Source organism: Daphnia magna, linkage group LG8, assembly GCF_020631705.1.
Source record: "Daphnia magna isolate NIES linkage group LG8, ASM2063170v1.1, whole genome shotgun sequence".
Lineage (NCBI taxonomy): Eukaryota > Metazoa > Arthropoda > Branchiopoda > Diplostraca > Daphniidae > Daphnia > Daphnia magna.
The window spans coordinates 6,114,743-6,129,527 of NC_059189.1; the positions used below are offsets into that span (position 1 = coordinate 6,114,743).

Below are 14,785 nucleotides of genomic sequence, written 5' to 3' on the forward strand. Positions count from 1 at the left end.
ATTTAAGGCCACGTATTTTCTTGTCTTAAATTTTCATTCAAAACGTTATGATGATAAAAATAAAAGAAGGACGTGTCGTTTAATGCCATTGCAATGTCAAACTCTAACTGGAATCGTAGGATTGACAATAATTGTCATAAATAAACAATAAAGATCCTACAAAGGTTGTCGTTGCGTTTTCAACGGGAAACTGATTGAATGACAAGGGACATTGCTTAATGCTTGTACGGGTAAATACAAATCTAAATATTGAAATCTAATCGTAAATTGAACGCGGCGATTAATATTTGCGCTCTCACCTCGTATAACTCTTAGCCTATGCATTCACTTATTAGTGCTAACATCGGCCGCAAGGCGATATGGAGGATTCTTGCATGTCGTTAACGGTCTTTATGCGTGATGCCACACCCTAATTCGTGAGTGCTTGAAAGTAATACGAAATTTTGAACATTTAATTAAGTTATTTGTTTTATAGTCAAGTCAAATGATATTCATCATTGTTTTCCCAATAATGTTCATTTAAGACATTGTGTAATATTTTCTCAGAATTTAAATGGGAGTTAGTTTTATGTCGGAAATTGCCCGATTGTGTTATCAACGTAGTTTGGTGCCTAAATTCACGGTATATAAGAGTTGAGTGCATTTCTATGTGTAGCGGCACTTAAAATGACTGGGCGACGGGCTCTCCCACTGTTATAGGCCTAATAACGACGGGACTGCTATAGTAACCAAGAGTCTGTAAGCAATTACAACTCGAAAGGTGAAGCGTTGGAATGGGATTGGCCCCCATTGCAATGCAAGACTGAATAGAGAGGTAAGAGCCCTCAGCTGATGTCACGATGTGGATCATATAGTACAGCAATATGATCTCCGTCCGGGCAGGTCTGGAGGTTACTAAAATAGCAAGTCAATCAAGTGCTTAGCGCAACCCTTTTTTTTTTTTTTTTTTCAACAACTATTTAAGCATTTCCCTAAAATAGAAATTACAGGATGAAACTAGGAAATTAGCTTTAATGGTGGAAATGCATACTGAAAAGAATTTCGCTACACTATGCTATTCAATGAAATAGGGTAAACAGCAGAAGTAAGATTTAAAGATGCCCAATAAATTCTCTATGCCAATGGGCTAACGTAATGAATGAAGTCAATATTCTGTACTGCGTATCAGAAGATATAATATCATAAACAGATTCACAAATATTTGATATAAATCTAAAATTTTAAACTGTAAATTAATGTTCAGAATTACAAAGCTGTTCAAAGCAAAATTGAAATTGCCTTCACCCACCTTATTTGATAAAGAATAGAAAAAATAATGGATTAGGTAACGATATACATTTGTATTCAACATTTCATTGAGAAACCACAATGTTATGGAACGACTGGTGAATGCATAAATATATATTGTCGCACCCACTTCTTGATGCGGCACTTTCTTTAATGGGACACGGGGGTTTTCTTAAAAGACAGTGTATTTGGTGAGACGAGCACGAAACGTATACACTGACAAGGGGAAGTACGAACTGCGAGAGCGGATGCTAGTAGGCCTGGCTTTTTATACGCAAGGCCTACTAGATGACGCGGGAAGTAAAACCTATTGTGATGGTCAAGCAGATTGCCTGGTTGACCCCTTTTGGGGGAGAGGTGACACATCACGGAAGAGAAAGCGTGAGCTATCCCCCTCCGTGCTACGTCCCTTCCTAGCCATTAACACGTGGATGTCCGACCTGCTGGTTAATCGGACATACACGTGTCATTATTGCTTTGCGTATGCCTGGCCCGTTGCTAGGCCAGACCTACCCGTGACAGGTCCCCCCTCTTGAAGGCAGGCGACCCGACTGCAAGTACGTCATTATCCTGCTCAACCATCCTACGTAAAGCTACAGTAATTTAACTGCTACAACTACAGTTTGCAAAGCGAGAACACTATTAAAGGGAGGGTAACATAATTAATAAATCCACAAACGTTGATCTGCAATTGCCGACTGTTATGGCGACAACATCGTATTTTCTTCTGGCTCTTGTTTGGACATAGGACCAATCTCGTAGCAGTTATTATCCATTTTTTCATGGTACTCCAATTTCGTTTTTAATTGTTGTGTGTGGTATCCTATGAATAGGATAATCATGGTAAGCGTCACTAGTCCTAGCGCTAGTTCGTAAGGGTATCTTTGCGTTTCCATTCCTTTCTCAGTTTCAGCTTTTTGTAATAGTTGCCGGATTTGTTGCCCCGTCATTTCTGATGACAACCTGGTTTGGTCGTTATGCCGTAGCATTCCACTTATCAAATTCAGCTCGGTTTTGTTTTTTGTTGGTAGCTCAAATACTGCCGCCGTTTTTTCTAGTGTCACGTTTGCATAGCCACTTCTTATTGTGGGGGCTTGTAATGGTTTCGTCGTGAATTCCATTTGACCTTCCAGGCTTGCGGGCAATATCCAGTCTTCTGTTCGGGCTGTACATCCTGGAGGAATTTCGAGAATGCCAGTTGCTGGTAATTGCAGCGTTCGCGGTGTTTGTTTCTCCATAGTAGGGGGCAAAAAAACCACCTCGTGTGATGCTGCTGCTGAAAAAGCCCAACGGTTTTTTCCTAAATATGCTACCTCTGGTCCTTTCCACTCCATAAATTGGGTTTGACATTGCATTGTTGTTCGTTCTTGATCATCTAAAAACAAAGCCATTGCACAAGATGTACGTGCCCCTCGTTTACTGAGACCTTTATGGAAATTGCACAATTGCTTGTCCAATGCTCGGCATTTTTTAATGTCTTCTGCCGAAAGTTCCATGAAAGTTTCCAAATCCGCTGATACCGCTAGGAAATCTGGAAGATTTTTGAACTGGATGCCATGCGTTCCATTATCTGTTGCTTTTGGTAGTCGAATAAGTCCGTATAGGCTGTACTGTTGGGAGTGATCGTAAATCGGGATTTCGATGAAGAGTCGGAACTTTTCGTTAACCACTGCTACGGATACCCTTGCTTCCCTGTAGGTAACCCATAGTTCTTCCGTTGGGACTGCCCATCCAAGGGGAAGCTTTGCGTTCATTGCTTCTAACACTGCTGCGAGTTCTGCCGGCGGGAAGATTTGAGGTGCTAGGTGTCCACTGGCAAAAAGGGCCAACCCTACGTCAAAGGCATCCGCCAACTGATGTAACCATAACAATACATTGCTTATAGAGTCGAACGCTGTATCCAGGTGTGTTAGATATTGTAAATAACTCCACACTGCCACTTCATGCTGTTGCATGGTATTCAATATTTCTTGTGTTACTGTTTTTAGCGCTTCTGTTTGCGCTTGCAAATCTTGTATTATTAATGTGTTCATCCGAATATCCCACAGAGATTCGTTCACTACTGTTGCCTGTTTATCCAGTAAATGCACGATTTCTAGGTCCCTCCGTGTCAGCCCAGCTACTTGTGTGCTAAGTTCCGTTAGATCTGCTTGAGTTGATACCCCAAACAGCCATTTTAACACCATACCTCCTCCGTCTATGATAGCTCGTTTAGGACGGGATACTCCTTCAATGGCCGCTCGAAAGGTAGTTAACCGTTTCTTTGAGACTTCTAGATCACGGGAGAAGAGTTTTAACTTGTGTTCAATTTTTTCCGCTGTCATGAAACTTGTTGTATCCCGCCACGAATCCACCGAGTCACTTTTCATGAAGTTGCTTCCATCTTTTTGATGACGAGCCGCTACCTCGACATATTCTTGAAGTTTGTTTTCCAACACTGTTACGGCTGCTTCTGCCGGACTTAAGTCCAGATCAGTGATTATTGTCCATGTTGATTCACTAAATACGACTCCCGGTTTTTCTTGGAACAGCACTGTATCTCGAATGAGCACTGCATCAGTGGAAGTCGGAGCTGTTATCGCGAGCACACATAAGAGGTATGGGAGTACTAGTGCCAAGTAATTCGGTCGGTTTCTTCTCCTAGGTGGTAGGTCTGTGACCGCTCCCCTATTATTTCGAAAAATTTTGTCCACCGGACTGCTTTCTCTGTTTTCTACTGGATCATTCTTGTTTTCTTGATCTTGTGTACTTATGTCCCCGACACTTTCTGTTCTCGTTTCCGCAGAAGTTGTGAGCGTGTTTTCTTTCTCAATGTTGCCTTTGTTGACTTTAGACTGATTGTTTTCCTGTGATTTGATTGTCTCTAGATTCTCACTTTGCATCCTCTCTTTTAATGTTTTTTCTGTCTGTAGTGTGGGTTGTGGGTTTATGTCTTCTTCTGATATTAGTTCATGAAACAATTTCATTCGTACTACATGAACGATGTCTGATGCGCCTTTGCCCGACCGTGGTTTAATTTCGTAATTTACTGGAGTTGTTTGTCGGATCACCACGTATGGTCCTAACCAACGGTGCAATAATTTTTCCGATCGTCCTACTTTTCTTACTGGTTTGTAGATTAATACCAAATCTCCTGGTTGAAAGTGCTTTTCACGATGATGAGCGTCATATCGTATTTTCTGTTTGTTTTGTGCGTTGTCCATGCGTAACTGAACAATTTCTCTAGCTGTTTGAAGGTCTGCCAATATTTTATCCGCATAACCGAGTTGCGTAATTTCTTCGGAAAGTTGAGGATTAGCCGTTGCTCCTAGCTCTAGATCTATTGGGAAAATTGGTTCGCGGCCGTACAGTAGGAAGAATGGTGAATATCCCGTTGATTCTTGGCGAGCCGTGTTATACGCAAAACAAACGTATTGTAACGTTTCGTCCCAATCTTTTTGGTCTGCACTTACGTACATAGATAGCATCATGGCCAGCGTATGGTTTATCCTTTCCACTTGCCCATTTGCTTGGGGGTGGTAGCTTGATGTAGTCTTGTGGTTGGTGTTCATTTGCTGCATCAAACTTTGCGTTATCCCTGCTAAAAAACATTTTCCTCTATCCGTGATTATTTGTTCTGGTGCTCCATGTCGAAGGATGATTTGGTGTAGCAGAAATTCTGCCACCTCTTCCGCTTTCCCCGAGGGCATTGCTTTTAGTTCAACCCATTTTGTCAAATAGTCAACTGCTACTATTATCATTTTGTTTCCTTTGTTTGAGTTTGGAAATGGCCCTAAGAGATCTATTCCCACTTTCTCGAATGGCCTTTCCACTTTTATACATTGGAGTAGTCCTGCTGGCTTGTCCGGAATTCCTTTTCGTCCTTGGCAGCTAGGACACGTTTGCACATAGTTAGTTACGTCGGTTTCCATTCGCTTCCAGTAATACCGATTCGAGATTTTCACCAACGTACGCTGGATTCCTAGGTGGCCTGCTATGATGTCATCGTGGAAAGTCTTGAGAATTTTTTCTCTGTATTCTGGTGGTACGCAAAGTCGAAAATATATCTTTCCGTTATTATTTTTATATCGGTACAGTTGATTGTTTTGTAAACAGTATCGTCCTTTGGCAGTATTTCCTTTTTCTAGGTGATCAATTATTGCTTTCCACTCTTTGACTTTTTTCTGTTTTTCTTTTAATTCATTTGAAATTTCTTTTCCTTCTAACTGGTCTGCCGTTTCTGACAGCATCCTTATCTGCAGGCACCGATCCTCTTCGGTGTCCTCGTAGCCAGGGAGGGGATGGCGAGACAAACAATCTGCATTATTATGGAGTTTTCCGCTGCGATATTTTATTTGGATGTCGTATTCCTGTAATGACAAGCTCCAACGTGCTAGCCGACCTGCTAAATCCTTTTTGGTCAATAACCAACATAGGGCTTCATGATCTGTCGTGATGTTGATTTGACATCCCCACACGTAACATCTAAATTTTGTTAGGCTCCATATCAGTGCTAGACATTCTTTTTCCGTTATGGAATAATTTTTTTCTGAGTCTGACAATAAACGACTCGCGTATGCCAGTGGGTGTTCTACCCCCTCTTTCTTTTGAGCCAACACCGCTCCAATCCCATAGCCGCAGGCATCTGGAATAATTTCCATTGGTAGTGCATAATCTGGGTGTGCTAACACGGGGGCTGTTAGCAAAGCGGTTTTTAATTCCCCGAAACTGTCTTTTTGATCCTTTCCCCAAACGAACAAAGTATCTTGTTTGATAAGGAGAGTAAGTGGTTTGGCAATTTTCGCGAAGTTCTTTATGTGCTTTCTGTAGTAAGAACACAACCCCAGAAAACTTTGAACCCTTTTCACCTTCTCTGCCGTAGTTTTTCCTTCTTCACACGACGGGAAGTTTTTTACTGCCAATAATTTTTCTGGGTCTGGCCCAATTCCATCTTTAGTTATAATATGGCCCAACACTTTAAGGGTAGTTTCGGCAAACTGGCATTTCTTCAACTTTAGCTTTAGTCCAGCTTTCAGCAAACAATCTAACACCCATCGTAACCGTTTTAAATGGCCTGCGAATGTTTTAGAATAGACCACGATATCGTCTAGATACACGAGGCACGATGTCCATCGAAGCCCTCCAAGAACTATATCCATGGTTCGTTGGAATGTGCTGGGTCCATTTGTGAGACCAAATGGCATCACTTTAAATTGGTAGAGACCATCTGTCGTAACAAATGCCGTCTTTTGTCGATCTTCTTTCTTCATTGAGATCTGATGATATCCTGCTTGTAGATCCATTATTGAAAAGTAGTTAGAGCCTTCCAACTTGCTTAACACATCGCTGATTCTTGGTAATGGATACACATCACGTACTGTTACTGCATTAAGTCCACGATAGTCGACACAAAATCGCCATGTTCCATCTTTTTCTTAATTAGCACTACAGGTGCACCCCACGGGCTATCTGACACTTCTATGATATCCTTTTTCAAAAAATCTTCCACTTGTTCTTCGATTATTTGTCTTGCTTTCCATGCACTGGCATATGGTTGACGATGCACTGGTTTTGTGCCCGGTGTGATCTCGATGTTGTGTTCGGCGACGAGACACTTTCCCAACTCCTTCCCTTCTGTTGCAAAACATTGTATGTATTCCAGGAGTAACGATGTGAGTTGTTCACGCTGTTCTTTTGTTACTCCTTTAGCGATCTGATCGTTTAACTCGGGAACTATCGATGCCTCTTCTGGATCCATGGCCTTTGCTTCTTTTTCTGTAATATTGTGGGCGCTGCTTGTTCCCTCGCCCGACTCGTCTTCCGAATATGTTTGCACTGTTCCAAGCGTCACTCCTTCATGTAGCCAAACGGATTTGGGTGAAAAATTGGTAATTGGAATTGTCCCGCTCTCTGCTGATACTAATGCATTTCCAACTGACAACGATTTTGAAGCCAATAGTTTTACTGATGGTTGCACTATTATACTCCCAGACGTCACATGCGTAGGCACTGTGGGTACGTGGATTATGGACAACGGGGGGATGTATAGTCCTTGAGCTGTAGTTAGTTTAGATGATGTTGGGGCTAATTTTTCCACTTCTTGAGCGTAAATCGCATTCAACGGCAAATCTCCCATCGTTAACAATGTTTCTGAGTCGGTGTAATCAATTTGGATTCGTCGAAATTGTTTCAGGAAATCATTGCCTAATAACAGGTCCATTTCTTCCATCTGCATTACCACGGCTATTCCTTCCGCTCTTTTATTTCTATGTTGTACAGTGATGTATGCTGCACCCAACGGTTCTGCTTTACTACCATTTGCCATCAGTATGTTGGGTCCTTTCCACGGTTGTATGATAAATGCTGTTGCTGCCAATAATTTTGGAGAAATTACTGATATCGCGGCGCCTGTATCTACTATGGCCATGACCTGTGTCGTTCCACATGTCACCCATTCCTTTATCAATTTTGACATGCCTAATACTAATAACGGTGCCCCTTGTTGTTCCTCTAGGGTACGATTTTGTTGTGTTTGTGAAACCATTAGATTGTTCACTGGCCATTGACGTTGATTTGTTTTATTTGTTTCTCCCTGTTGTGTGTTTGTTCTAAAGTTGTACGATTCGGGGTTCGCAAAACAGTAGCGTGCAATATGTCCTCCTTTGGCGCAGAAGTTACATACTGGTTTCCCATTCAACGTGCGATTTACTCGTTCCTAAGACCCCCAGCTCACTTGCTTTGCTTGAGGCTTTCCTTTCTGCCATTGTTGTTGTTTGAGTTCCTGAACCGATTCTTGGAGCTCTTTTAGCATCCTCTCCATGTCGCTGGTATTCCGTTGAATTGGAGGTGTGTTATTTCCACCTGCTGCCCGAACAAACGCCACTTGAGTCGTTCCATCCTGTGAATTGTTTAGCGGAAGTACTGCCTCCGACCAAGCTCGACGATTTGCGAGCATTGTCGCTTCCGAATGTATTTTCACTAATTCCCAAAAATTTCGAACAGGAGGCTGGTCGCAACGGATAAATTTTTTCGAGTAATGATGGGCGTAATCCCCTGTAGAGATGTTCCAGCTGTTGTGCCTGTGTCATCTTGGGATCTACCACGTGACACATGTGAAGTATGTCGTAATAATAAGTCGTGGTATCTTCTTCTATTCCTTGAATCCGTTGACGCAACCGTGCCTCTTGCACCATCAAGAAATTATTTTGCTGAAATTCTTGCAAGAATTGGGTGCGTAACCCTATAGCTGCAGGTAGGTCTGGTTGACCGGCCACTGGATTGGGACGTATGGGTAGATCTTCCCATTGGTTAGCAATGTTCGTAAACAGATACCATTTTCTAGCTGTCCCTTCTAAATACATCACAAAGTTTTTATGCATTTCGTTGTTTCCCCATCGGTTGTATCTTGCTTTTAACTCGAAACGGTCCAACCATTCGGAAGCATTATCCCCTGGATCTGCTTTGAACATCGGTGGTGAAATGAATTTCTGAACTGCTGCCGCCATGGTGAGGTTTGCTGCTATTCCTCCGCTAAGTTGATTGTTTTCTATTGCCGGTGTTGTCCTGTGTTGATTTTCCGTTAATTGATTGAAAACCAAAGGTTGATGTGGCCTTAATTCAGTTGTCGCTGAACTTTGAGTTTGATTCTGATATAAATGGGGATGTAACCTTCTACTTGGCTCTCTCGGGCAACTTGGTTCACGCGGGTTCAGCCACTTTCGCATTCACAACAAATTTTCACTGAATCACTAATAACACTTCTAATGGCTTGCCACTGTTACAATATTCTATCTGCTTTCTCCCCTCTTTGCGTCACTCTCAGATCTTTAGCGCTCTTAAACAGCTGCTCCAAAAAGTTGTCTTCCTAGACCAAAAAATACCGCTATCCTATAAATTTTGCCTATATGGCTTCCACAAACTGGTGCAAAAATACCCCCCAAAAAAAAAAAATGTTTCTAAATACCTTCCGTGGTAGCGTTATAAAAATACACCGGTAATCAACAAAAACAGCTTCAACACGCCCCACCGGAGACAAGAATTCAGTTGTCCACCAGATTTCCAAAACAAAAAAAAACAAACCCCAAACTACAAATGTTTCCCCAATTTTCAAGCTCGCAGTACTCTAGAGTACAGAAAGGATACAATAATCAATTTTTCTCCAAACTCCGCGAGTTGTCGTTTGTGGCTCCGTGTACAAACAATTTAAGGTTTTAAGACCAGTTTGTTTAATGCCGCTTGTGGCAGAGCCCCTAGACAAACTACACCCCTCGCATAAGTTTTAAAAAAAAATAGTCAAATTGTTTTACCTTTGCTGTTACCCTGCTTCTCCACCACTTGTCGCACCCACTTCTTGATGCGGCACTTTCTTTAATGGGACACGGGGGTTTTCTTAAAAGACAGTGTATTTGGTGAGACGAGCACGAAACGTATACACTGACAAGGGGAAGTACGAACTGCGAGAGCGGATGCTAGTAGGCCTGGCTTTTTATACGCAAGGCCTACTAGATGACGCGGGAAGTAAAACCTATTGTGATGGTCAAGCAGATTGCCTGGTTGACCCCTTTTGGGCCAAGGTGACACATCACGGAAGAGAAAGCGTGAGCTATCCCCCTCCGGGCTACGTCCCTTCCTAGCCATTAACACGTGGATGTCCGACCTGCTGGTTAATCGGACATACAAGTGTCATTATTGCTTTGCGTATGCCTGGCCCGTTGCTAGGCCAGACCTACCCGTGACAATATCAAGGAAATACTTAATTTGGAACGAGGACTACCAATGATAAAACAAAATCTAATTGACACTTCATCGAACTAGATAGACAACACAATTTTAACGATTAATAGTACTTTGGTGGCTCAGTGTAGTAGGATGGGGTTGCATATGTTGTGTAGTAGGCTGGAGCCTCGGTGTAGTAACTGGGAGCAGCGTAAGTGGTGGTGTAGTACTCTGGCGCTTTTGTGGTGTAGTATTTGGGGGCTTCAGTTTGGTAGTAACTTGGAGCTGAGTAGTACTTGGGTGCCTCGGTGTAGTAGATGGGAGCAGAATACTTTATGGTGTAGTACTCGGGGGCCTTCGTGGTGTAGTATTGTGGAGCCTCAGTCTGGTAATACTTTGGGGGCTCAGTGTAGTAGGCTGGAGCTGCGTAAGGTGTGGTGTATTACTCAGTTTTCTTGGGGTAATACTCCGGGGCTGCAGTAGTGTAGTATTCAGTGGCTTTAGTGGTGTAGGATTGGGGAGCTTCGGGAATAACACGAATCACCTTGTGCCTTTAGAAAACTTCTTTTTTAGTGTCCCAAATGGAAATGATACATGTAGCACAAAAAAAACTAGACTAAAATGGGATTCCTCTTTTGAGGAAACAATAAGGCAAAATTGATTGCGAAAGAATCGATTTTTGTTTTCGTGTCTTTGGCCGCCAACGTTCTACACGTTACTTTAGTAACTAACTAACTACTGGAAATTCAAGCATTGCTAATTTCTTGTTTGATTTCCACTACACGACCAAAATAATTGTTGAATATTACCCGGTGTAATTAAGTTTAGCCGCCGTTGCTAGGGCTAACAAGCCGAAGACAAGGAGGATGCAATTCTTCATTTCTTGGCCGTCTAGTCGGATCGTTAACAAGCATACGTAGATGGGAACTGTATATACGATACAACCAGACTGTTATGTGTTGTAATCAGCGGCTGCACGTTTGTTATCACCATCTGCAATCTCATCATTTTATAACGGCAAGTTTGTTTTTAACCGCGACTGTCAATAATGACAAGCTGGCTTTTCACAGCAGAATGTCTTTAAACTGAGTGGTGAAGATTAGGCGTTACAAAGTCCACGGCAAATCAATGTCCACCTTGGAGTCTTGGACAGCACCAACGTCCTCGATAAACACATATTCTATTTATCCACTCTTCCTCCTCTGTGTATTAAATTAGACTCCCCACCCTCTCATTCATATCGTGACCAAGGGTACGAATCACGTGAAAGCCCAAAGTTCTTGTAACCTGTTGCCTTATATGTTTGTGTCACATTGGTTTCATAGTCTAAACGATAACAATAACAAAACTCGCTACATTCGATTTCAGAGTATATTATTTCCCGATTAAATCTTTTATTGCATAAGCCTCAATTTCCAATGTCGCATTCGTTCAACTCAACACCGTCCAACAGTTTTGCTCCTTTTGTCAATTAAATAGCATTCATGAACGCCTTGATTCCGTTCCAGGTTTCAGTGGCCGTCGATACAATTTGTGATGCCGGCAGTTGAAATCCGTACCGTCCTTTATCGCGGAGCTCAATCGTGTACGAATGGACAACGCCTTCGTTTTCATAATAATGATCCGTAGTAGTGCCCGATGCGATGTCTGTTAAATAGGCAACGAAAATTGTTACAAATTGAACACGAGTAAAGTGGAAAAGGGAATTAGTTTCAGTGCTGCAGATGTCTGACTTACAAAGGACGGTGCCTGTGCTACCGTATTCGTAAGGGGTTCCATAAGTAGCAACGAGTGCATCAACGCCTGCTTTCATGGCATTCATCTGGAAGAAGGAATATTTAAAAATAGATTGAAATCCTTTTCAATAAATAGGTTGGATGTGTTCTGTTACACCATTTCAGGGTACTCGACCGGCAGAGCACTTGAATAAGAGTACGATGATAGCCAGAGTTGGGAGTAGGAATGCATAGAAATGGCTGCCTTGACCCTTCCACGATCAGCAGCAATTAGAGCCTTTAAAATTGAAATTTGAATAATGAACTTGTTGCTCGATCAACGGGAAGAAGAAACTGGGTATACGTACGTCCAAAGTCTGAGACTCCGGCTCGGACAAGGCTGAAACTCCATGATGGGCTATAACGACGGACAGTGTAGGAGTACACAATTAATAGTGAAATATTATAGGATAAATTCAATGACGTAGAGCTTACTCTCTGAGCAAGGTAGGTTGGAGGATCCTTCCCCACCAAAACCAGACGGGAAGTTGCGATTGAGATCAACACCGACGCAGGCAGAGCCACTGTTAATCGCACGATTTTTTCGCCACAATCTGTCCTGTTTGTTGGCATCAGGTTAGGAAATGTTTAGCAACAGGTCAACGGTCTCTTAATTTTAAATCATTTAACCCCAAAAAGTTACTACGATAAAGCTTTCCTTACATTGCTCCAGCTGTTGGCGTAGCCGTCCGGATTAGCAACAGGCACAAACTTCCAGTCGTATTGATCAACGAGCGCAGTGATCTCGGCGTCAGTTCCAGCATATCCACTGGTGATCTACGTATACGCAAAACAATAATCCATTGATAAATACAAACGTACTGCATGTGACAATAGCTATTATATAGGCCTACCGTATCGATGATCCAGACGCAAGTAGCCGCAGTGATCCATTCCCTGGCGTGAATGATGCAATCAAACCAAGCAATCGGTTTGTTAGCAGAACGATCGCTACTGATGGTCGCCTGAACGATTTGACGGCCTTCGACACTGGTACCTGCTACCAATGTAGATACCAATGGGTTGGTGCTAGCCAAATCGGCCAAGTAAGCCATGATCTATTTAGAATCACAATTGATGCTTAACACCAAATGAATATGCATAGGAGACTTTAGAAAATACAATTCACCTCCTCGTAGGTGTGATAGTTTTCCACGTCGATGGCCTTGTTGTTACTGGCAAGTGCTCGGCGAAGAGCGATGCTCTGCTGTTCTTCTTTTCCCAATACGCCCAGGTTAGCAATATGAATTTTGTGGTTCATGCCATGTTCAAGCAAAGCTCGTGCAACACGATTGTATCTATAATTCAATGAATTTTGTTTTGCATTAAGACGCTTCAAATATTGAGAAATCTAACGCTACATACGATTCGGGACTGACGTGAATGTCGGTGAATCGATTAGCGGCGACTGAGCGTGTCCAGAAATCGATAGAGCTGCTTGATTCCAAAGCGCTTAAAAATTTCACCTGCTCCTCTGTCTGCGGGACTACTCGAATTACCATATGCCTTATTTAGAAAATATATATCGATTCGCTTCAGATCTCAATTGATTAAGGACAGGAATGGGCAAGTAAAGGTGAAGCCTATTAAATAGACATATACATACCCCGAGTAGTCGACTTTGGTGGCGATGGCAAGCGAAAACAAGGCACAGAAGATCTGAACATGAATCTTCATTTTCTCGGCGTGATGCAGCACGAATTCCAAACGACAATAACGATGGAACAAACGGACGCTGTCTGATCGTGGGAGCTGGACCCCATGCTAAATTTGAATTTGAAGGTTTATTGAGTGATTGTTCGACAACACTAGGTGATATCGTAGTTGACGGGACACTGGAAGACGTAGAGGGTGCGGTGACAGTTGGTAGCTGTGGTGGAGAATGTCGATTTTCGATAGAAGATAAGCTGACTGCTGTAAACATTGAACCCGGAGGTAATTTTACTTTCAAAGCAATCTTCCATCGCTTCAAGATTGTGAAGACCAGATGCGATACAAGCATAAGATTTCGATCTGTGGTAGACAAGTTTTCCGCTGTTGACCAGTTGCTGTAAAAACCATCTTCGAATAAAGAAAATGTTGGGATGACTTGATTTTCTGAATTTCGAAGATTCAAAATGATTCTAATCCGTTTCTGTAATTCGTAATATTCGGCGATATTTGCCACTTCTGCCAATGATTCGTCGCACTGGAAATTGACAGTTTCCCTAACAGCTGCAACAGTCATATCTTTATTCTCTTGAGCAAAAGCAAGTTTTTCATCCAAAGACATTATTCCCGCTAGATGAAGATCATTTTTCATTAGCTGGTCTTTAAGGCCAACTTCAACTTGTTTCAACAATTCCATTAAGGAGTTCAGATGGGCTTGCACTTGTTTATGCTTTTTAATAGCCAATGATTTTTTTAAAGGGATGTCTTTGATCAGTTTTTGAAGATCTTCATCTTCTTTCATAGTGCTACCTCTTATGGATACAAGAGAATGTTTTGGGTTGCTGAAATAGCAAGACAATTTGGCAACTGACTCGCAGGACAGGCACCAGCATTCCAACCTGTTAAAACATTTAGAGTTATTAGTTAGGATCCATCAAGTGCAAGAATAAAGCAATAGAGGCTTACAATCTTTGCAACTGTTTAGCTCTCTCAGCTTTGTTGGACATTTTGGCAATATGAAGGGCATACATGTTGGACGGAAGGTTATCCACACCATTGTTGCATGTAAATGTGTTCCGACATAGAGGACATGTTATTATAACAGTGGATGAAGACAGTGACTATAAAAACACAGAACAAAAACAAGAAAGTGTTGAAAGGTACAATATTTAGTGAAAATTAGGTAAAATTTTTACCCTAAGGCACTCCAGGCAAAATGTATGGAAACAAGGGAGAAACTTGGCGATTCGCTTATCACTATTATACTCTGAAAAACAGACTGAGCACGTACTCAGATCTTCAATCTCATCCATTTGGGCAACGGAACACGCAACGGTATCGTCACTGAAACCCATTAAATGAGACGAAAGGCTTACAGC

The 14,785-nt window shown here is 42.1% G+C and overlaps 1 protein-coding gene across 1 annotated transcript; it reads right to left on the reverse strand.

Annotated features, from left to right (window-relative positions):
• Positions 1–11,338: 11,338 nt before the first annotated feature.
• LOC123475393 (carboxypeptidase A1-like) lies at positions 11,339–13,497 on the reverse strand. The gene is made up of 10 exons (XM_045178025.1): positions 13,363–13,497; positions 13,122–13,262; positions 12,886–13,054; positions 12,611–12,814; positions 12,420–12,533; positions 12,192–12,315; positions 12,065–12,114; positions 11,875–11,994; positions 11,719–11,803; positions 11,339–11,628 (listed from the first exon to the last, which is right to left on the reverse strand). Exons 1-10 carry the CDS (start codon positions 13,431–13,433, stop codon positions 11,453–11,455), a joined length of 1,254 nt encoding a protein of 417 aa, XP_045033960.1. The 5' UTR covers positions 13,434–13,497; the 3' UTR covers positions 11,339–11,452.
• Positions 13,498–14,785: the final 1,288 nt, after the last annotated feature.

What these genes read in the sequence shown, in the direction of transcription:
- LOC123475393 (XM_045178025.1), bottom strand. Translation starts at nt 13,433, where the DNA reads ATGAAGATTCATGTTCAGATCTTCTGTGCCTTGTTTTCGCTTGCCATC. An exon ending in ACTATCACACCTACGAGGAG is followed by an intron (nt 12,815 to 12,885) that starts GTGAATTGTATT and finishes GATTCTAAATAG; the next exon opens with ATCATGGCTTACTTGGCCGA. An exon ending in CGGAGTCTCAGACTTTGGAC is followed by an intron (nt 11,995 to 12,064) that starts GTACGTATACCC and finishes TCAATTTTAAAG; the next exon opens with GCTCTAATTGCTGCTGATCG.